At 46.6% G+C, this 22,844-nt stretch overlaps 1 protein-coding gene across 4 annotated transcripts; it reads right to left on the minus strand.

Moving 5' to 3' along the window:
• Window positions 1-202: 202 nt before the first annotated feature.
• On the minus strand, window positions 203-14,513 carry PPP1R3D (protein phosphatase 1 regulatory subunit 3D). 4 transcript variants are annotated; one of them, XM_065566094.1, is made up of 2 exons: window positions 14,334-14,513; window positions 203-12,235 (listed from the first exon to the last, which is right to left on the minus strand). In XM_065566094.1, exon 2 carries the CDS (start codon window positions 11,593-11,595, stop codon window positions 10,675-10,677), a length of 921 nt encoding a protein of 306 aa, XP_065422166.1. In that variant the 5' UTR covers window positions 11,596-12,235; window positions 14,334-14,513; the 3' UTR covers window positions 203-10,674. The 4 variants fall into 4 exon arrangements, with proteins under 4 accessions (XP_065422166.1, XP_065422165.1, XP_065422164.1 ...); XM_065566093.1 differs by having other exon boundaries at window positions 203-12,298; XM_065566092.1 differs by having other exon boundaries at window positions 203-12,324.
• Window positions 14,514-22,844: the final 8,331 nt, after the last annotated feature.

A 22,844-nucleotide genomic window follows, 5' to 3' on the forward strand; every position in this document is an offset into this window, starting at 1 on the left:
TTATTAACAAGTGAAGCTGGAAAGTATGTATAGTAAGATAAGAGACCTGAGACACTGATTATGCTCTAAAATAAGTATAGATATAACTGACTCTATAACTTATGACTAAAAGCTAACAATTTTATTTCTCTTGTAAAGAAAAAAAGACAAATAAAATCAACAGGGGTTGGTAATATAAACGTGAAAGAATAACAGAAATATGTTTAAAACTATCACTGAAATAAAGCAGAAGGCTCAATTTTCACTTTATTGAAACATGAAGTCAGCGACTTAGAAAAACAGCTAATCTTAATGTTCTTGATACCTTTATAGTTCATTCACTGGAGCTATAAAACAATGAGGCAACATAAATAGCAGGGATCACTTTTCCAGTAAAAATAGAGCACTAATGGCTGCAAAGGGATTACAATCAATTAGCATTTACATTGACCTTTCAGAACCAAAGTACAGAAGTAGATAGCTTCTCTCTGCTTAGATAGATATTGTCATTTTATCAGCAAAGCTGTGCTATTATTTTATCACTCCTTAACCGTATGATGATCTAAGCAACAAAATTAATTAAACTTGTGACTGATTTTACCATTGCTTATTATTTCTGCAAAGTACTAGAATACATGTGAAAAGTGCTATATGAAATCTATGGACACAAATCTGTTGTCTGGAATCACTTCATGGACACTTCATGGACTTTAATGGCATTACTTTCGATTTACACTAGTGTAACAGTGCAGAAATTGGCATATGTATAAAAACTATGGGTGATATATGTCTGTGCAACCACCACATCCACTCCCATCTCATCCAATAGATTTGCAGTACACACATAATTTAAAGGAGACAAGAAGAGGGAAAGGGGTAAAGTCCATTCTGGTTTAATGTGAGCACTAAATAATGAGCTGTTCATGGGGCAGTAGCATAGGAAAAGGGGAAGAGGAGAGTCATACAGACAGCATTATGACACTATGTATTTCTAAAAGCACCCTAATTTACATCCCCCCCTTCAATGCAAATTTTTATATTACAATTGCAAAGTGAAACTGACATTCTTAAGCAAACTAGAGTAATGTAAATACTATCATTTATTTAGTCTGTCATTTGCAATATTTTCTTCTCCGAATAAATTTAACAATGCAATGTCAGAGTTATTAATGCTGATTAAAATGTATATTGATGATATACATCACAATTAATTACAGGTTGTTCTTTTGCATTACAAGAAGCCCTGCAGTTGATGCCTCAAATATTTAATTGTATCTACATACACATGACATATCTGAAATAAGTGTTTGCTCAGTGTTGAGGGAAAGGCATTTCAGATAGAGGATAAATCTAAATTTGCATTTTGTAATTATTACAGTTTTAAAGTAATCACTGTGCATACTAAGAGTATCTTAACATACCCTAGGTGGATAGATATTGAAGAACCATGTGACAGAAAACAATATGCTATGAGAAATATTGCAATAGTATAGATTGGGAAAAGTACAGAGGGAAGATTAGAAGGAAAGAGGAGACACAGGTGGGGGCAAAACTGCAAGGAGTTAGAACGTGATCCAGTAAAAGCTAGGGAGACAATAAAGTTGGATGCTCATGGTTGGGGGGAAAGCTGCACGGAATATATTTTCAATATAACCGGGGTAAAGTTTTTAAGGGTCTCAGGCAAATTTGAACCCTCACCTGACCTTAAAAGATAAAAAAGCTAGTACACTAACCCTCCCAAAATATTTGTTTAAAATATAGTATAACTTCATAAAACTTATGCAAAATGTATGTTCTCATTAACGTCTGTTGCAAAACTCTCACTGGCTTCAGTGGGACAGGGATTTGGCTCACTACATCTTGTTTCTATTATTTTGCTGTTCTGCATTATCACAATGTTTATTAGTGTAGAAACAAGTTCTGTTTATTAGTGTAGAAACAAGATTTCTCCATCTGTGTAAATTCATATTCACAAACACTACATCAAATAATATTTAAGGCCTGGAATATAAACTAACATATCATGGAAATTGTTAACGGCAGAATATCCTCTGATAGCTAGGCACAAAGAGTACACCAAGAGATAAATATTACACAAAAAATAATTTACATGCCTCCCCTATTGTGTATAGGTTTACGAGAATATTATTGTGCAATTCTCCCATAATATAGTGCAATTCTTCCTTAACTGAAATTAGCATCATTAGTATGTGTAATACAAACAGAACTTGAGTAGATGTCTAGTAAGGTAAAGCAGTTTAAGAAACAGTAGTGCCACATTGAAATAAAAAAGATGTAGGCATATCCCAGATATTCCCTAGCATCTATTTATCTTTTTTCTCATTGGCACCAATTACCAACATAAACAGGCTGTATAAGTGATGAAGAAGAGTGAGTTCTTGTCTACTTCCATAGACATTAAGACTAGTCCTACAGCTGCTCTGTGTATGGAACTCTCAATTGTTTTTTTGTGAGAAAGGGCTGACCTGTCTCAGGCACCCAACTCCAAGAGGGGTTCCTGGCTGTGAATCCCAAGTGAAAATAGGTGCCTCCCTCCAGCTCACTTAGGACCCTAACTCCCTTTGAGAGGTGGGGCTTAGACACCAACCCTCTCCTACTGGCTAGCTTAGGCAGCTCCTCACTCAGCTTGCTGGCTTCTTTGAATCCCCTGGTTAGGAGCCTAACTCCCCTCATGCATTGAAAAGAGATCCTGAAAATCTAACTTAGAACTGAAGGATGCTTAAAATGAGGCATTGCTATGTTGAGCCTAAGTCCCCTTTGTGGATCTTGCCCGCTGTGTCTGAAATTTCCATCTTTATTTGAATTGGTTGTATCTTATTTATTTTCTGAGTAACCTGAGTCTCTCATTCTTTTAATAACAACACAGTGCTAACTGCATATTGAGATTTCCAAACACTGTGTATTTGCATACAACAAAAGTATCATTGACCAACAACAACATAAAACAGTGAAAAAGGAATGCTTTATAATCACAATTTTTATAGTAAAATTATAAATTTCAAATTATTTATTTTAAACGGATAGAGCATTTTACATAATATGTGCTATACACAAAACATTATTACATATACCAAAGCAAAAGTATTTTTGTTTTAGTGCAGTGGTAAATTTGTGATCCATTTTATTCTGTACAGTATTATGAGACATTTTACTGATAATGACAATGCCTTTATTCTCTTCTCACTGACACATATTCCACGTTTAATTTAAAAAATGAATTTGAAACATCCTTGCAAGATGTAAACTAACAGACATTCAGTTACTATGTGAACATTTTAAATACACAGTAATTTGATTTTTTTTTAAGTGCATTATGTGGCAATCTGTCTGTGAAGAATTCACTCTTACAAAATTTGTACTATGAGATGGGAAACACCAAATTTGAAGATACCACATGTAGACAAGTTTAGTTGCCCTGTGAATTTACAAAAATGGTCACAAGTTTGCCTTCACAATGCAACAAGAGGTGCTACCCTGTTTCCCCGAAAATAAGACATCCTCCGAAAATAAGGCCTACTTACAGTTTTGCCTCTCGTTGTAATATAAGGCATCCCCCCGATAATAAGACCTCCCTGCTAATAAGGCATCCACCGATAATAAGGCATTTTTCATTTCTGAAAAATAAGACATCCCCTGAAAATAAGACCTAGCGCATCTTTGGGAGCAAAAATTAATATAAGACACTGTCTTATTTTCGGGGAAACAGGGTATGTACCCATCACGTACAGATCTTGGACTGGATAGCTCAAAACCAGCTGATGATCAGAATATGTGTAAGGAAAAATTATACAAGTAGGAGTATGTCATATATCATATGCAGTGATAGAAACTATTAGTAGTGTGTGAATATTTATCCACTTAGAAGCACCTCAAAGAAAAGCCACTTCATATATCAAATTAAAGCAAGACTGCTCTCAGTTCTACTTCATCCTGGGCCAACTCAACCCACATAGTCAGCAGTGTTATACAGATAATTTAATAAGAGTTACTTTTAGCTTTTATTTATCCAGCAGTGCAAGCTATGTAAACTAATAGGCAAAATTGGACTTGCATATTAGTGGGCAAATACTGAGGTTTTGCATGTGTAAATTCCTTCAATGCTGTGGAAGGGAGGAGACATAAAACTACCGTATGTTGAAAGCCCATACAACTTCAGTTCTACCCTCTCCTCTAGACATTGCAATATATATGACGTAACCTTTAAACTGAGAGCCTCAACTTTGCATAATCTGGCAGCATTATTACTGTGCACTGGCTGCACTCACACTAAGGTTTTTTTAAACATTTGTTAACACTTAGCAGAATTTCTATCAGTGGAAGCCAGCAGTGTATTTCTACCATAAACCAATGGTAAACTTTGGGATTTAGTAGCATCCATGATAAACTGGTGTTTAGTTCAATACTCAAAAAAGGAAGATTTCTAGTGATTTACCTAAAGGCAATTCAGTGCTTCTAACAAATGGAAGAAAAGCAGTTATGATCAGAAAAAATGACTATGGAAAAGTGGCACTTCCTTGCTCAACGTAAGTGCTTCCTGAGTGTATTCCATTTCATCTGCTTACTTTTCTGACAAAAAATAAAGGCCCAGTTGAATAGTTCTTACCCACGCTGGAAAACACTTACATGAGTAGTCCCAATTACTTGAATGAGACTACTCAAGTGAGAAAGTGTTTTGCATCGTAAGGGGTACGCAGTTGGACTGAAAGGGAGCAGATGTAATCTGGAGCCACTGAGAGACAATATGTTTTAGGATTAGATTGTGCTCAGCCTTATGTGGATACCCCCAGAGCCCTCCACTCTTCCTGGCATCCCTGCACAAGGGCTATACACAATCCATCCTTATACTTGCAGAACACAAGAGCTGCCACAGATTGTGTTAATACCCCACTATTCTGACCTGTACCTGGAGGACAGGGAAAGTGGGTGGGAAGCATGCTGTACCCTTTCAAAGTGCATACATTCGCAATCCCAGGAGCACTGTGCTTGCCTCTCAAATCCTGGCAGTGTGCCTTAAAGACACAATTTATATCTAAACTTGGAACCTCACAGTGGCATTTTTGCAGATCATTTTCCCAAGTATTACTGCATTTCATTTTCTTCTAATACTGTACAGGACCTTTAAGGCTATAATAAAGACTAATATAGAAATTATGATTAAGGCTATGATTCTGTCATGGAGCTCACAGATTCTGTGACTTTCTAGAACCTCCATGACTTCTTCTGGGGCAGAGATGGAGCAGCTGTCAGCTCTGGGGCTGCTGGAGCAGCAGCCACTGGAACAGTTGCCTATTGGCCAGCCCCGAGGTCACCGGAACAGCCGATCGGTGGACAGCCCCTGGACGCTGGAACAACGGCTGGGGTTGGGTCATCCCCCCTTGGACCAGAGCAGCAGCAGTCAGCCCCTGCCGAAGGAGAAGTGGCAGGGCTAGAGCAGCTGCAAGCCCCGGCAGCGCTCTATTTCCCCCTCTTCCCTCCACAGGGTATTTTTAGTAGAAGTCAGGGACAGGTTGTGGGCTTCCATGAATTTTTGTTTACTAAAAATACAAATGACAGAATCTTAACCTTAATTATGTTTTTTTACAATGGGAAGCTTGGTAGTTTAACTCAGCATCCTTGTAATTGGAAATAATTTACATACACAATTTGTAGAAAACATTGCTAGTAGCTTGAAGTCATTTATAATAAAGATCTACACTCAGGGCTGGCCTGACTTTCAGACGTGATGAATAATTACAACTCCAGCTGAATTCAGTGGGAGGACAGATGCTTGGCACCTCTGATAGTCAGACAGACTCTCATTGTATAAAGTGCATATTGTACTGAATAATACAGTACATTAGCAGAAACATTAAGTCATATTACTCAAGTCTTAGATTTTTGTTTGTTTTTCTTTGTTTAAAAGACAAAAGGCACATAAGCAGAGACTTAAGTAGTAGCATTTGCCAAAGCAAACTATCTGAGAAGCAAATTCAAATTATAGTATGAAATGCAATACAGGCAGCAAATTTTGGTGAATGATTGTTTTCAAAGAAATCCCTCTCTCTTCCCTACCAAAACAATTTGTAAGCATTCAATATGGGAATTTTAACTACCCTGTAAGCTTTCCTAAACACCACAATGAGGCTAACACTGATTTTAGAAGTGTGAATTTTGTTTTGAAATTCAGATTGATTTTACAGCGATATACATAGGATTGTAGGTTGCAACACTCAAACATTTTGCAATTCAAAATATAAAGAACAACACAGTCAAATACATAGGTCCAATTTAATTTGCAGTCGGTGGGTTCTATCCTGCAAAGTGATGAACACAGTCAATTCCCATTAGCTTAAACTGGAGCTGAGTTTTCTCAGCACTTTGCAAAAGGTGCTCAACAACTTACAGGAGTGGTCTCCATGACTTTAGGCTGTGATTTTCTACAGAACCTGGGCACCTGATTCCCTTACACTCCTTTGAAAATCCTAGTTTTAGTTGTTGAATGGTTTATTATGAGGACTGCCCCCCTGCTAATTCTAAATTATTTGACCAGTTTTAGCCTATCACGATGATTATGTTACCACTGTATATCAAGGTATAAGACATGTTATATGAAAATAAAGAATCCAGAAATGTACACTTGTTTATATAACAATATAGTTTCTGGGTTTGTGTCAAAAACAAAAGCTATGTTAGCCAAGCTTGAATTGTTTGTTGTTATTACATGACATCTACAATGGAAATACTGATGAATGTACAGCTAGCTGTATATTATTAATAATAGATGGCTATTTTTACAAAATTCCTTAAACTTTTATAGTTTTTTTTTCTTCAGCTGCTATGCAAAAGCCTTTCCCCTTTCAGTTTTACATTTTATCCTGCCAGTCTAGGCTTTCAATAGCACTTACTAGCAGCTGCATAGGCTTTTATCTTTCAGTTCTTGTAAAAAATAGGTTTGAGACTAAGTTTAGATATAATTTATTTTCCCCTGAGGGTTTCTCATGTTCCATCTCTAGCTTTATTTATTTTTTAACCAGTTGGACACATACCAGGCCCAACAATGTTTCAGTTCTTGACTCTGCAAAGGTTAACTGGCATACCTGGCGGCTCTGTCTTGTCAAATCTGAAATTTGGCCAGAAGACTGAGGCAAATCTCCACTTTTACCAACCACCAGGTAATCTCTAATGTCTACAAAGAGCAGCCAGGACTTCAGTTTTGAAGGCTGTATTCAAAAGCCCTACATACATTAAACTATGCAGTACTTAATAAAACTGCCTCATATAGAAGGTTGAATCCACCCTCTACTTCCAACTCTGTGGTTCAGAGCTTTCAACCCTTTAGCTTAAGCTTGTAGGCCATTCCTTCTAGCATGACAGCACACTGCATTACTATAATATACCACTGAACCAGCCCTGGCAATTTTTTAAAAATAGAAAATGAAAGATAAAAGCTGGTGCAGTTCAAAAGACACTGAGCAGTGTGGATGTCTGATTGATTTTAAAAGTTTTGCATACTTTGCCATTGCAGAGCTAGGAAAATCAAAATGAGCAAAAGAGTTTAGGTTAGTTTTGAAAGCCCTTGGCCTGTTAACACCCTGTCAAATAAAGAACAGCAACTGTGTGCAAACTTCAGTTGTTAGCTGTCAGCTGAGAAATTGTTGATTTAAAAAAAAAATTACATATATTAGGACAGCGGATTCCAACGGATTCTCAATTACCGCAAGTCCCTTTCAACACAGATGTAGCAATGCAAAGGGACCTTAAAGAGAGCAGAAAATCCCTCCTTCCTATAGGGCCTACTCAGTCAATGAAGAGTTGTCATAACAGCTCTACTCTGGCCCTCCTCCCAGACCTAGTAGGGGTAGTGCTGGGTGAGTAGCCAAAGTGCACTACGGCTGTTCTCTGCTTTTCAGGACCCATAGGAGCAGGGCCCCAGCAATACCGAAAATACAGGTAGTTCAAAGGCGGCCTAAAGGCACGTTTGCCACCTTATCTCATTTCTGCTATGGAGTAACTGAGAATTAGACACCTTAAGGCTATGCTACCGTATTATAAACTGGGGGGAAACATTTCATTAAAGAAATATGCTTTAACATGTTTCCCCAATTGATCAGAATATAATTTCATGGAAGAAAAATTGTCTATTAGTTCTGACCTGTGCAGTAATACTAGATATATGATGGTTTCAAGTTTGTCAGCCAATTAAATATATTAACTTTAATAATCAATCAAGTCATATTGAAATTATATACATTCTGTATGTGTTCTTATTATAGATTATAATGCAGTTACTATAGAGAGCACCTTCTATACAAGGATATCAAAACCATTATAAAAAGTGGGTATTATTCCCACTTTACATAAGAGAAACAGATCATGGAGAGGTTGAACGACTTGCCCAAAGTCATACAGAAAACTGTAGAAGAGTGGGGAACAGAACCCGGATTTTCAGATTGCCACTCTCTGGTCTTTCCACCAGTCAAATCTGCCTCCTAATGGTATTAATTGGGATAGTTCCCCCTATAGGATTTTTATATTTTAACATGTATTGAATATTTGGCAACCAGCAGAGGAGAATGGGAAATGTCCCTTGTCAATTTCAGCTGGTGGTTGACAGCTGAAACTTGAAAATGCGAAATTCTGAGAGTTACCTAGAGACTTTAGGTACCAGACAGTACATTTAAAAGAGCAGTTTTTAAGCTCTTTAGGTCAATACAGCAAGTTTTAGAGGCCATTGTCCACTTTGTTAAAATCAATGTTAGGACAGGATGTTAAAAGTGCTTAATTAAAAAAACAAAACTGATTAAGGTTAGAATGACATTTCCAGTCCAATTATTTCATGTATGCACTTTTTAAAAAGTAATTGTTTCTTATTTCTTAAATGAACTTTTTTTAAAAAAAGCATTAACATTTTAAGTTGCACAGTAGTTGGATACCAATCACTTCTTAGGCGGTTAATGACATAAGGCTGCACTGGAATAACACAGGTGTGTGCATATCTGTACTAGTATACACCTGGCTGTGTGTGTTGCTTATGGCCTTAATTTTCAGAAGTGATTAATGATTTTGGTGCTTGAATTTTTCATATCCAACTTGAGACACCTTAAAGGGGCCCTGATTTTCAGAAAGTGCTGAGCACCTGCCTTCTGAAAATCAGTCCCCTTTAAGGTGCCTTTAGCTGAGCACTCCAAATTCAGGCACCCAAGATCATGAGTCACTTTTTAATATTTAGGCTGTATTAACAAGCTATCTGAGAAGTTTTTCACATATTTTCATAACTGTAGATGTCATTTACTTTCCAAACTGAACCCTGCATATATCACAAAAATTTTATAGGATCAAATCCTCTGCAACAAAGAGGCAAAGCAACAGGCTAAGTACTGAGAAGGCCATTCTCTCCAAGTGGTTGCTGTGTTCCCACTCCCACAGAGGGGAGACTTCTGCCTGTGGATCCAAGCAGACATGGATTTACCAGCCATGCCACTGTCCCTCCCTGAAGACCCCACTTTTTGCTAAAGAGGAGGGAGCCTCCTTCTTGTTCCACTGGTCAAAAAAGATCAGAACTAGCTAATTTTAGGATTCAAAATACTATGGTAATAGTTAGGGTATTGGAATGGAGGGCTAGGAATCACAACTCCTGAGCTCTGTTCCATGGTTCTGTAACTGATTCACTGTGTGCCCCTGGCACTCAACCTCTTGTGTCTGTTTCCATTTGTAAATAGGCACGATTACCTGTCTCACGCACAGGGGCAGTGAGGCTTTTTTCATTAACATTTGTATTGGGCTTTGAGATCCTCTGGTGGAAGATGCAATTAAAAGTGCAAAACTGCTCTGGTTTTGTTTAGTGAAAATAGTTATGCAAGAAAAGAACAAGTTTATATTTTAAAACTTTATCCAGAGAACTGCTTGAACCTCACCTTGAAAATATCAGGCCTTCCCCAAGGAGGCCAGCCTTATGGCTTAAGAAACACATCTTAGCAAGAATCACTCTGACTGTATCAATGGCAAGCACTGGAGATTAAAAATAATAAGAGAAAGAAAAAGAATCAGGTTAAAACCTTATTTATGGGGACCCCATCAGGTAGTTTCAGATCAATAGTTAGATTTTGTTAAATAATTATAAAACCAAATATCAATAGAAATATTTTTATGTGTTTAAATAGGAATACAAATAATTTGGATATAAACATTGCCCTGCAGTGTTTGCACCCCAGTGTTTGCGGCACTGGAATTATGCCCAAGAACCAGTGTAATACTACAAACAAATCTATAACAAAAAAAGTAAAGCTAACCTATTTTCCAGTTAGTTAAGTGCAAAAAATTAAACAGTATAAAATGGTGACAAATAAGTTGGAATTTTAAACTTTTTTGTTTATGTAAAGTATTATTAGTAACACATAATTTTCCCTTTGATATATTTAGCCTGACAGTGTTCCTTTGAGCCAGTTCTGCCCTGATTTCTGTCTATGAAATCTCGTTGAATCCCATGAAGTCTCCTGGGATGTAAATCCATGCAGACTTTGGCCCTTTATCCTTTCTCAAGCTCTTACAAAAATGTTTTGTACAGATCACTTGTTACTCTCATTTTGAAACATTTTTGCCTCTTGAAGGATTTCTGTGGTGTCAAAGAAGCAGAGAGGAACACCAAGGAAGAAAAGGCCACTGCAGCCATTCCATATCCATATATCTTCTTCTTGCTCAGATGAAGTGGATCCAGCTCTCCTCACATTCCCTAGGCATCTTGAGAAGGTGACTCCTGCAGGTGAAGCTGTAGTTCTTACCTTGGTTGTTATCCCAGTACTCCTGCCCATTGACACAATATCTCACTGCAAACTGGACTACAGAGCACAGCTGCAGGAGGAAAGGAGGCATGGGGAGAAAAAAAGTGAAGACATCAGCTTGGCCCTTCCCATCCTCCTGAGGATTGCCGCTGTGCCAATGAGCACACACTTCATGCACGCTCTTCCACTGGTTGAAGGTGTAGCGCACAGACACCTGCTTCTCGAAGGCCACATTGAGAACTTGGATAGTGCCACTGAGCCCTAGGTCTGAGCTGGTCACACATTCTAGACACACCAGCTGCTGATGAAGGCGGGTGGAGAAGTCCACACAGTCCACAGGCTGCTGGAAGTCAGGCACCAAGCACTGCATGGTGATCTCCATATCCAGCTGGTTGCAGCAAAGGTCCGAGTTGATGGAAAGCCTGGAGAGGACATGCAAGGGGATGGATGGGTCCTCTCCAACTTGAAAGACTTTCACTTCAGCCAGCTCCAAGCCCAATGCATCCGCAAATCTCACCCGGTTTATGCGGCTTCTCTTGCACACAGGAACACGGCATTGTGCTGCCGTATTCTTCAACCTCTCAGGGGAAGTGGGCAAAGACCTGGCTCGTCGGCGTATGATAGGCTGCAGGTGTGGGTCACAGCTGATAGTTGTGCTGCTCTGAAGATGACTTGGTTGTGGCTCCCTCTTGGGTGGGGTGCTCAGACTGGAGCGGCCACGCAATGGCTGGTGCTCCGGCTGCCACCGTCCTGGACCCAATGCTTCTTCAGCCCTTAGCATGTTCTCATACAGACCAGAGAGGTAACTGGGGCTCCTCCGAGGGACACGTACCTCCATTGTTTCCTGAAGGCAAGGTGACAAAGTTGATGCCGCAACTACTGAAAACTGTCTCTTTTGTGACAGGGAGGGGGCTCCGAGATGACAGCAGTCACAGAGGCAGTGACTGAGTATTTGAGATTATTGCACTGGATGGTGTAACTAGCGTTGGCTGAAGTGGTACAGGCTGTTGCAATGAATGACAGGAATCTGGAAGCTATTGCACTAGCCTGAAGAGAATTTGAAGCTAATGCACCGGATGGAAGGATATACGTCGTCTCACTGAGTAGAGAATTCAAGGCTAAAAGGCTATTACGCTGAATGGTGGAGCACGAGCACTCAAAGATGTTGCACAGGCTTAGGTGGGATCAAGGCTGTCAAACTGGATGCTGGTGGACTTGAGGCTATCAGGAAAGCTAGAGACAGTTGTGCTGGACGCTGGTGTATTCAAGGCTGTTGCACCCGTTGAAGGCGGACTGCAAGCTGCTGTGGTGGGCACTATGGGGTTCGAGGTTGTTGCACAGACTCAAGAGGGATTGAAGGCTGTTATGATGGATCCAAGATGCTTGCCCTGTCTGGAGCAGGATTCGAGGCAGACCCACTTGATGCTGGATGATTCAAGACTCCTGCACAGGCTGGAGGGGTCTTGGAGGTCACTGGGCTGCAAGGAGGCAGAACAGAGGCTGTTGCACAGGCTGGAGGAGGTTGGAGGCTGTCAGGATGCCTGGTGGAGGAATCGATGCTGTGTCACTGGTGGGAGAAGGAGGAATCCAGGTCTGGGGGGGGGAAGAGGCAGCGCTGCAGCCCACCTCTAACCCCGCTCCTCCAACTACTCTCCTACGGCGCCTGTCAGCTCTGGGGTGGTAGCCAAGACTCAGCCCCACCGCAGGCCGAGTGCTGGAAGCCGCCCAGCAACCAGGTCCCAGGGCACTCAGGGCTCCAGCTGCCCTGTGCATCAGCTGACAGATTGGTTTGCAACTGGGGCATGCAGGCCACACACCCTCCGACGCTCTGGTGCAACGCCCCCGTCTCCCCCAGCATGGTAGCGCCTCCTGCCATGCGCCTTCCCTCAGTGACAAATCGTACAGCCCAGCCACCGCCCCTAGGCACATGCGCATTAGCGGAAATGAAGCTGCTGCCACTGAGGCGGCCCCACTCGGTTTGCCCTTAGGTGTTGGTTGGATCTGCTTGCAAGAGCAGAAAGAAGCTGTGTGGGGAGGGGGACGCGGGACAAGGGGGGAGAGAAGGAGGCAAAAAGGCGGGAGAATAGTTGTAAGCAGTGCATTAATGTGTTTTTGTTTGCACTGTGGCCATACCGGTAGGGTTACCATATTTCCACAATCAAAAAAGAGGACACTGGGGGGAGCCCCGCCCCCATCCACTCCCTCCCACTTCCCACCCCCTGACTGCCCCCCTCAGAACCCACAACCCCCCCCTGCTCCTTGTCCCCTGACTGGCCCCTCCTGGGACCCCTGCCACTAACTGCCCCTTAGGACCCCACCCACTATCTAAGCCTCCCTGCTTCTTGTCCCCTGACTGCTCCCTCCTGAGAACCCCCCCACCCTAATTGCCCCCTTAGGACCCTACCTGTCCCCTGACTGCCCCGACCCTTATCCACACCCCCACCCCATATTCACACCCCCGCTCCCAGACAGACCCCCGGCACTCCCGACCCATCCAACCCCCTCTGCTCCTTGTCTGCCTCGACCCCTCTCCACACCCCTACCCCATATACACACCCCCTCCCCCAGACAGACCCCAGGGACTCCCATGCCCTATCCAACCGCTCCCCACCCCCTGACAGGACCGCCAGAACTCCCCAACCCATCCAACCACCGCTGCTCCCTGCCTGCCTCGATCCCTCTCCACATCCCCTCCCCAGACAGACCCCTGGGACTCCCACACCCTATCCAACCGCTTCCCGCCCCCTGACAGGACCCCCAGAACTCCCGACCCATCCAACCCCCTCTGCTCCCTGCCTGCCTCGATCGCTCTCCATACCCCGCCCTGACAGCCCCCCTAGAACCCCTGACCCATCCAATCCCCCCTACTCTCGGTCCCTTGACTGTCCCCTCCAGAAACCCCCTGCCCCTTCTCCAGCCCCCTGGCCCCCTTACCCTGCCGCTCAGAACAGCATGTCGGGCTCCGCGTGGAGCCCGACACGTGGCTGTGCTCCCCAGCGCAACACACAACCCGGTCCCTGCCCCGCACAGTGCTGCCGGAGCAGGGCGCTGGGAAGCAGGGGAGGAGGAGAAGGGGGGGGAGGAGGAGGAGCTGCCGAGGCCCGATGAATGCAGGGAGGGAGGGGAGGGGAGTAGCTCTAGGGCAGCTGATCTGAAGCTGTGGGGGAGAGCCCCATGCGAGCGGCTGAATTTCCTGCAGCCCTGCCACGCTCTGCATGGGGGGCGGGGGAATCCTGGACATTTGTAGCTATTTACAAAGTCCCCCCGACGCTATTTTTAACCCAAAAAGCCGGACATGTCCGGGAAAATCCGGAGGAATGGTAACCCTACGTACTGGGTTTATAATGGTGCCACAGGAGCCAGGGCCACATTCGGGAAGGGGCCCCTCCCCCCCCGGGCTTCCCCGCCCTGCTCCCCCCTCTTTGTCCCCTCCCTCCTCACCCCCCCCCCCCCCGGCTTCCCCTGGGCTCTCCTCCCAGGGGTCTGTCCCGTCCCCAGCACAGCTCCGGCTCTGGGGGGGTTTCTGCTGCCCGGCTCCTGGGGGTCCCTGCCCACTTCCCTGGTCTCAGCCCCTACCGCGGGAGGCTTGGCCGGGCTGATTGTGCTTCTCCCAGCAGGCTGCAGCCATCCCTCACTGGACCCGTGTCATGACACAAACAGCTCCTGCTCCCAATTCCCTACTTTGGGTGCACTGAGCATGCTCACCCGAACGGAGCATGCCCAGTAACCTTCGCTGTTGCCACTGCCCTCTCTCTGCCTTTACTTCTGCTTGCTGCCTGCTCTTTGGAGGGGTTTAAAAGGATTAAGGGGGACAAATCGCAGTGGGGGGGCTGTCAGGGTCTGAGCAGGGGGCAGAAATTTACTGGTCCGGGGGGATCAAGCTACTGTAGTAGCAGCAGAAGAGGGGCTGAAGGGGAAAAATCGGGGGGGGGGGAGATGCTGCCAGACCCTGTGCAGGGACAAAACCCCCATTTAGGGAGGGGAAGAGGGGGGAACAGTGACCCCGTGGGATGAGCCACCTGCTGTGCTCGCTAATCTAGGGGTGTGGGGGGTGCAGAGGCTGTTTTCCTTCTGCTCACAGGACGCTGCATGTCAGCCCCGGAGCAAAGGGCGGGTTCCTGGGGCTGAGGTCTTAAAGGCACAGGCAGCCCAATTCCTAGACTGTCAAAGCTAGACACCGCAGCTCCTCTCTATCTTATACAAGTGTTGGAGGGCCAGGGCCACCCGGGGGCGGGGGGAAGAGGCAAGTGGGGCAATTTGCCCCAGGCCCCCACGAGTATGTCAGAAGCTCCCCCCGCCTCTAGGCACCCCCCCGGCCCCATCCCCCCCGCAGCCCAGACCCCCAGCTCCGAGCCCAGCCCCTCTGAGCCGAGCATCACCCCATCCCCCCCACAGCCCAGACCCCCAGCTCTGAGCCCAGCCCCCCTGAGCCGGACACCTCCTGACTCCATCCCCCCCACAGCCCAGACCCCCAGCTCCGAGCCCAGCCCCTCTGAGCCGAGCATCCTCCCGACCTCATCCCCCCCCACAGCCCAGCCCCCCAGCTCCGAGCCCAGCCCCTCTGAGCCGGAGACCCCCCCGGCCCCAATCCCCCCACAGCCCAGACCCCCAGCTCCGAGCCCAGCCCCTCTGAGCCGAACATCCCCCTGACCCCATCCCCCCCACAGCCCAGCCCCCCAGCTCTGAGCCCAGCCCCTCTGAGCCGGGCATCCCCCCACCCCATCCCTCCCGCAGCCCAGACCCCCAGCTATGAGCCCAGCCCTTCTGAGCCGAGCATCCCCCGACCTCATCCCCCCACAGCCCAGCCCCCCAGCTCCGAGCCCAGCCCCTCTGAGCCGCGCATCCCCCCAACCCCATCCCCCCCACAGCCCAGACCCCTAGCTCCGAGCCCAGCCCCTGTGAGCCGGGCACCCCCCAACCCAGAGCCCAGCTCCCCACCCAGCCCTGGGCAACAGCAGCACCACCCTCAGACAGCGACAGCCCATTGGCACCAACCATCACCATCACCCAGCGACAGCCCATTATGTAATTGCAAATGTATACTTACCATTAAAGCATTTAATGTTTTTAAATAATGTATTTAGTGTATTTTCAAATTATTACAAATTAATTTTTGAATATATTTCACTGGTTATTTTTTACATTTCCAAATACACGTTACTAGAGTATTGCAACTTTTTTTATGGAAGGGGCCCCCGAAATTGCTTTGCCTCAGGCCCCCTGAATCCTCTGGGCAGCCCTGTGCAGGGCTACATTACTGCTCCAGCCAGGAGACTGAATGCTGTGAAATATTGTACAGACACCGCCCCCCTCCTCCCTCCCTCAAACTCTGCATCTCACATTTTGAATATGTAAAAGTGTCTTCTATCAGTTTCTATGTCTATATGAAATCACTGCAGCTCCTTTCTCTTATATAACGTGCTGAGTTGCTAACTCCCTCCCAGAGCCCACATGTCTGCACCCCCTCCTGTACCCCAATCCCCTGCCCCAGGTCAGAGCCTGCACCCCTCACTCAAACTCCCCGTAGCCTGCACCCCAACTCCATCCCAGAGTCTGCACCCCAAAAAGGGCCAGCTTAACCTTTTGTGGGCCTGGTGGGAGGGGGTCAAATCTCTAACAGCTAGAAGGTTAAATGCACACTGGGACTCAGAGGGTGTATGGGGAGGGAGCTGAATGCTAAACTGTCACATCTGCAGACTTAGAAGTCTTTATACTATTCTATAGTTTGTCAGCCTTCTAAAATAAATTAGGGCTGTCAAGCGATTAAAAAGATTAATCATGCGATTAAAAATAATCGAATACCATTTAAATATTTTTGGATGTTTTCTACATTTTGAAATATATTGATTTCAATTACAACACAATACAAAGTGTACAGTGCTCACTCTATATTTATTTTTGATTACAAATATTTGCACTGGAAAACAAAATATTTTTCAATTCACCTAATACAAGTACTGTAGTGCAATCTCTTCATCATGAAAGTTGAACTTACAAGTGTAGAATTATGTACAAAAAAGACTGCATTCAAAAATAAAATAATGTAAAATTTTAGAGCCTGCAAGTCCACTCAGTCCTACTTCTTGTTCAGCCAATCGCTCAGACAAACAAATTTGTTTACATTTGCAGGAGATAATGCTGCCCGCTTCTTGTTTACAATGTCACCTGAAAGTGAGAACAGGCATTTTCATGACACTGTTGTAGCCGGCGTCACAAGATATTTACGTGCCAGATGCGCTAAGGAATCATATGTCCCTTCATGTTTGAACCACCATTCCAACGGACATGCGTCCTTGCTGATGATGGGTTTTTCTCGATAACAATCCAAAGTAGCGTGGGCCGATGCCTGTTCATTTTCATTATCTGAGTCAGATGCCACTAGCACAAGGTTGATTTTCTTTTTTGGTGGCTCAGGTCCTGTAGTTTCCGCATCAGAGTGTTGCTCTGAAAGCATGCGCCACACCTCATCTCTCTCAGATTTTGGAAGGCACTTCAGATTCTTAAACCTTGGGTTGAGTGCTGTAGCTATCTTTAGAAATCTCGCATTAGTACTTCCTTTGCATTTTGTGAAATCTGCAGTGAAAGTGTTCTGAAAATGAACAATGTGCTGGGTCATCATCCGAGACTGCTACAACATGAAATATACTGCAGAATGTGGGTAAAACAGAGCAGGGGACATATAATTCCCTCCCAAGAGTTCAGTCACAATTTAATTAATGCAGTATTTTTTTTTAAATTTTTTTAATGGTGATTAATTTTTTTGAGTTAATTGCGTGAGTTACCTGCGATTAATCAACAGCCCTAAAATAAACTGATGCAGTGTTAGTAATGAAGTGTATAATGCTCCAGTCAAAAGTGTGTGTCTGTGTGTAGGAGAGACCTTAATCTAAATATTAAGTAAAGATATGAAATGTTCAATAAAAAGAAAAATAAACCTTTCATATCTATCCCTCAACACACCATGATAGAAAGGGCTAAGTAATAATCTCAGTGCAGTTAAGCAAGGTGAATTCTTTTCTGGTCATGCTCATATGTGATAGGGTTTGTATTTGTGGGAAAACTACAATGGGTGATCCCTGAAACTTAATTTGTTACAATGCAAATGCTCAGGGCGAGAGTAGGAGTGTGGGGGGTGAGGGCTCTGGCTGGGGCTGGGAATGAGGTGTTTGGGGTACTGGAGGGGCTCAGGGCTCGGGCAGAGGATTGAGGGTGTGGTGGGGGGGTGAAAGCTCTGACTGGGGGTGTGGGCTCTGGGGTGGGGCAGGGCTGGGGATGAGTTTGGGGTGCAGGCAGGCTGCTCTGGGACAGGGGCCAGAGAGGAGGACTCCCCCCAGCCCTTTCCCTGCTGGCAGCAGCAAGCTCTGGGGGAGAAGTCCCCCTTTCCTGCCCCCCCAGCAGCACACTCACCCCCACCACTGTCACTGCATGTGCTCCTAGGCAGTGGCGTAGCCAACTTCTCAGTGCAGGAGGAGCAACCATAACAAAGGTGCCCCCCCTTGGCTCCTCCTCTGGCCACGCCCCCTCCTTGGCTCCTCCTCCAACCGCTCCGCGCCCCCCCCCGGCTCCTCCGGCCATGCTGCGGCCATGCTGCGCCCCCCCCCCCCCCTCGGAGGGGCTCGGTGGGGGGGCGGGGGCGGGAGAAGGGGTGGTGGGTGGGCGCTGCTCGCTTCTCCCTTGGGCTAGGGGGAGCGGAGCAGTGGGGTGGGCAGCAGCTGGTGGGCAGATCCCCTCTCCCCGGCAGTTTCCTGGTTCCCTTGTTCGTGCAGCCCAGCATTTTTTCAAAAGTGGCACCTGCCGGGGAGAGGGGATCTGCCCGCCAGCTGTGGAGCGCTCGGCCGCCGAGCCCTGAGCCATTGCAGGAGGCGGCTGCGCTGAGTGTGGGGCGCGATGGCTGAGGAGCCCGGCTCCTTCGCTCCTCCGGCTGCGCCCGCCGCACCCCTCAATGGCTCCTCCGGAGTCCGGCCGTGCTGCCCCCCCCCTTGCCTGCAGGAGCCCAGAGGCGGCCCAGCAGGCGCCGCTTTCAAAAAATGTACTTGGGGGAAGCGGCTGCTTCCCCTGAACCCCCCTAGCTACGCTACTGCTCCTAGGGTCCCTCTCACGTCCAGGAATCACCCTCGCCTCCCCCATGCTGGGTGCCGGAGGGGTGCTGCGTGTGCCTCCTCCCCTGCTGTTGCCCCTGACTGTAGCCTCACTGGGGATGAGGGATGGGACTGCCTCCTTGCCCAGCATGGGGCAGGAGCGATGACTGTGGGCGGGGGGAAAGGGGGGCTGTGCTACTGGAGGGTCCCATTGGAAAATGAAAGGGTCTGAGGGGGAAGGGCAGGCTCAGAGTCAGTCTGCCCTGGCAGTCGAGATGGGGGGGCGCTAGGATCCTGCGGCAGCAGTTGCTGCAGGGGAGAGACAGGGGACTCTCTGCTCTTTTTTTTTTTTTTTTTTTCCCTCCACCATTTTCTGCGCCCCCTCCCCCTCCTGGCTTTGTGTGCCCGAGGCAAGTGCCTCACTCGCCTGGCCCTTGTTATGGCACTGATGGGTTCTTTCAAGTATGGCAGATGTACTCGTTAGACAAGCAAGACTAGTATGAATAATGATGCTGTAAATAAAATGTATTACAGTTTTTTATATTTTAAAATGTTCTAAAAAGTTTTAAATCTTCCCCAGTTTCATACAAAAAAATTAATTCAAGCCCTGGTAGGGAAGGATGAGATAGCGTGAAGTTTCCCTTTTAGTGGGAGCAGCACGTGGCTGGTGTTTTGGCCAGCTTTGGCTTTTGTTAGCTGTTTTTACCCACTGTGTTTTATTTTGTATTTTTCTTTTATGTAACCCTTCTGCCCATCTAAGTTGGCAGCAACAAGGGCCGGGTTCTGTATCTAGGGGTTCCGCCACAACCTTCACCACGAGCCAGTCCCTTCCTGCCGTCCACAAACTGCTCCGCTCACCGACCTGTGAGCCGCTCCAGCCGTCCCCACAAACAGCTCCGCTCGCCATTCCTTGGGCCGCTCCAACCGGCCCCGCAAGGCTCCGCACCGCTCGCTGCTCCTCCAGTCGTCCCCACAAATTGTTCCGCCAGCTGCTTAGCAATATAGCTTCAGGCTCCCCCACTAGTTAACACAGCACTCAGTGATCTCAGCTCTTAATAACTTTAGCTCTTTCGTGATTTCAGCTCTTAGTAATGTCAGCTCATAGTAGGGGAGCCCCAGTGCTAGTGCACCATTGGCTAGGGTTACCATATTTCAACAAGCAAAAAAGAGGACGGGAGGAGCCCCGCCCTAGCCCCGCCCCTGCCCCTCCCACTTCCCGCCCCCCCAGAACCCCCAACCCTCCCCCCGTTCCTTGTCCCCTGACTGCCCCCTCCTGGGACCCCCTGCCCCTAACTGCCCCCCGGGACTCCACTCCCTATCTAAGCCTCCTTGCCTCTTGTCCCCTGACTGCCCCAACCCTTATCCACACCCCCACCCCCAGACAAACCCCTGGGACTCCCACGCCCCATCCAACCACTCCCCACCCCCTGACAGCCCCCCCCAGAACTCCCAACCCATCTAAACCCCTCTGCTCCCTGTCCCCTGACTGCTCCGATCCCTCTCCACACTCCTGCCCCCTGACAGCCCCCCCAGAACTCCCAACCCATCTAAACCCCTCTGCTCCCTGTCCCCTGACTGCTCCGATCCCTCTCCCCACTCCTGCCCCCTGACAGCTCCCCCCCAGAACTCCCAGCCCCCTACCCCCCCGCTCCTTGTCCCCTGACTGCCCCCTCCTGGGACCCCTGCTCCTAACTGCCCTCCAGAACCCCACCCCCTACCTAAGACTCCCTGTTCCTTGTCCCCTAACTGCCCCCTCCTAAGACCCCCCCCCCAACTGCCCCCCAGGACCCTACCTCCTACCTGTACCCTGACTGCCCAAAACTTTCTCCACTCCCCTCCAAAAGCCCCCTCCCGTTTCTTGACTGCCCCCTCCAGAACCTCCCTGTCCCTTCTCCTGCCCCCCCTTACCCTGCTGCTCAGAACAGGGTGTTGGGCTCTGTGCCAGCCGGACACATGGCTGAGCTCCCCTGCACAACACAAAAACCCGGTCCCTGGCCCTGCACAGGGCTGCCGGAGCGGGCTGCAGGAGGAGGAGCTGCCGGCCGGCTCAGAATGCAGGGAGGGGGGGGGTGGGAGGAGGAAGCTGCTCCGGAGTCCAGCCCGGGACTTTCCTGCAGCCCTCCCAGCCGCTCGCTCTGCCGGGGGAGGGGGAAATCCCGGACATTGTGAGTGCTTTACAAATTCCCCGCGGACGCTATTTTTAGCACACAAAAGGAGGACATGTCCAGGTAAATCCGGACGAATGGTAACCCTACCATTGGCCCGAAGTGAATTCAGCTCAGCAGCCTGTAACTAGACTCCTAATGGAATCAAAATAAGCTCTGACATTCAATAGTGGAGAGAGACAATAGTGCAATTGGTGTTTCAAACCCTCAGAGGGGAGCCCATACCATCAGGAACAAATACCTTTCCCCATCCTCTCTCAATTCACTGGGTTTTGTAACCCATGCCCCTTGTCAAGCAAGTGCTACTTAGGTAATGGTGAAGGACTCACTCAGTCCTTCTGTCATACAACAGTTCCAATGGCCTTGATTCACAGAATCAGGGGAACAAAACTTTATTCTTCCTGCCCCAATAACAGAGAAAAGTGGGGATCCCACACCAGCCAAAGTAACCACTTTCAGTTGCTGTTGTTTCATGCCAGGCGAGTGGGTGTGCCTATCCAAACAAGATCAGCCCCTGGAGTTCTTTTCCATACTCGACATAATTCACCACCAGATGTCAGGGTACAGTTCATCCTGACTCTGCTTACATCTATAATGTAGTTTATGTGCACTTGTGTGTGTTCTTTTTGTCCTAAGGCTACCATTGCTGGTACCCCAGTGGGAGCCACCTCCATCTGCAACTTAAACTTTTAAATAAAAGCTGTGCAGCTGTGCGCTGTGTCAAAGACAACTCCTATGTCAATTGCCTGTCTTTTACAATTGTTCCTTATGGGGGCCCACAAATATGTCTGGCGCCGAGCCGACAAAAAGTTAATGTGGCCCTGCACTGTGGTAGCACCTGGGAGCTGCAGTCCTGGACCATTGTGCAAGGCAGTCTATAAACAGAGCAAAAGGGCTGGCCTTGCCCTGCCTCTGAGAGTTTAGCATTTGTTCATTGATAGATTTTTCCAATAACAATTTCAAAGCTAGTAGAGGAACCTGGATGTTGCTTTGCAGCCATTTTTAAGTTAGGTACCTTCCCCTCACTGATTTAATAAATAATGGCAGGATCTCCAGATCATCAGTATGTTCTGCTGGTGTCCAAAGGCTCCAATTAAATTTGGGATGCTTTCTTTTTAGATGCTGCACAAATACAAAGTAATTCATAGTCCCTGCTATGTATTTACACTTAAAAGCTGTGTATACATTTACTCTCACAAATGAAAACAATAAAAGATTGCAAACAAAAACGTAACTTATTATTTGTATTAAGAGGACAGGTGTGCAAGGATCTTCACGTGGTTTCTGCCCTGAAGCACTTACAGTTTAGAAGTTTAAAATGACAACAAAGGCGGGAGAGAACAAATTATAGCAAAAGGAGAGGAAACGGACAAGTTTAAATACACATGATCATGTAACTCAGTTCAGTTTTAAGTTTACATTTCTTATAGTTCACCTCTTACAGGCTTTGTGTCAAAAGTGAATTTTTGGGAGAGCTAAACCAAGTTTTTCAAAAGCGACTTGATTTTCCATGGCTCAGTTTTTGGGGGCCAACTTAAGACTGATTTTTAGAGGTGAGATTTCAGCACTTCCTTAAAATCAGGCCCCTTTAAGGTGTCTCAAGTTGGGCATTCAAAAAATGAAGCACCCCAAATCACTAGCCACTTGGGCAAATTTGCCCATGTTGACTTGAAAAATAGGTTGTAGGAGAGCGTTCCAGGCATATTTGTAGAGATGGTGGGTGCAGAGGTGTTTGTGTGTGCAGATTAAAGGATGCTGACGATGTCACTGGCAGAGCAGAAGGGGTAGAGGGAATGTGACAGACTAGTTAAGGACATTATTGACTGCCAACATAATTGGCATGA

Source organism: Chrysemys picta, chromosome 13 (genome assembly GCF_011386835.1).
Source record: "Chrysemys picta bellii isolate R12L10 chromosome 13, ASM1138683v2, whole genome shotgun sequence".
In the NCBI taxonomy this organism is placed as follows: domain Eukaryota; kingdom Metazoa; phylum Chordata; order Testudines; family Emydidae; genus Chrysemys; species Chrysemys picta.

Bases quoted from the DNA above. Each gene is read 5' to 3' on its own strand.
- PPP1R3D (XM_065566094.1), bottom strand. From the start codon at position 11,595: ATGGAGGTACGTGTCCCTCGGAGGAGCCCCAGTTACCTCTCTGGTCTG.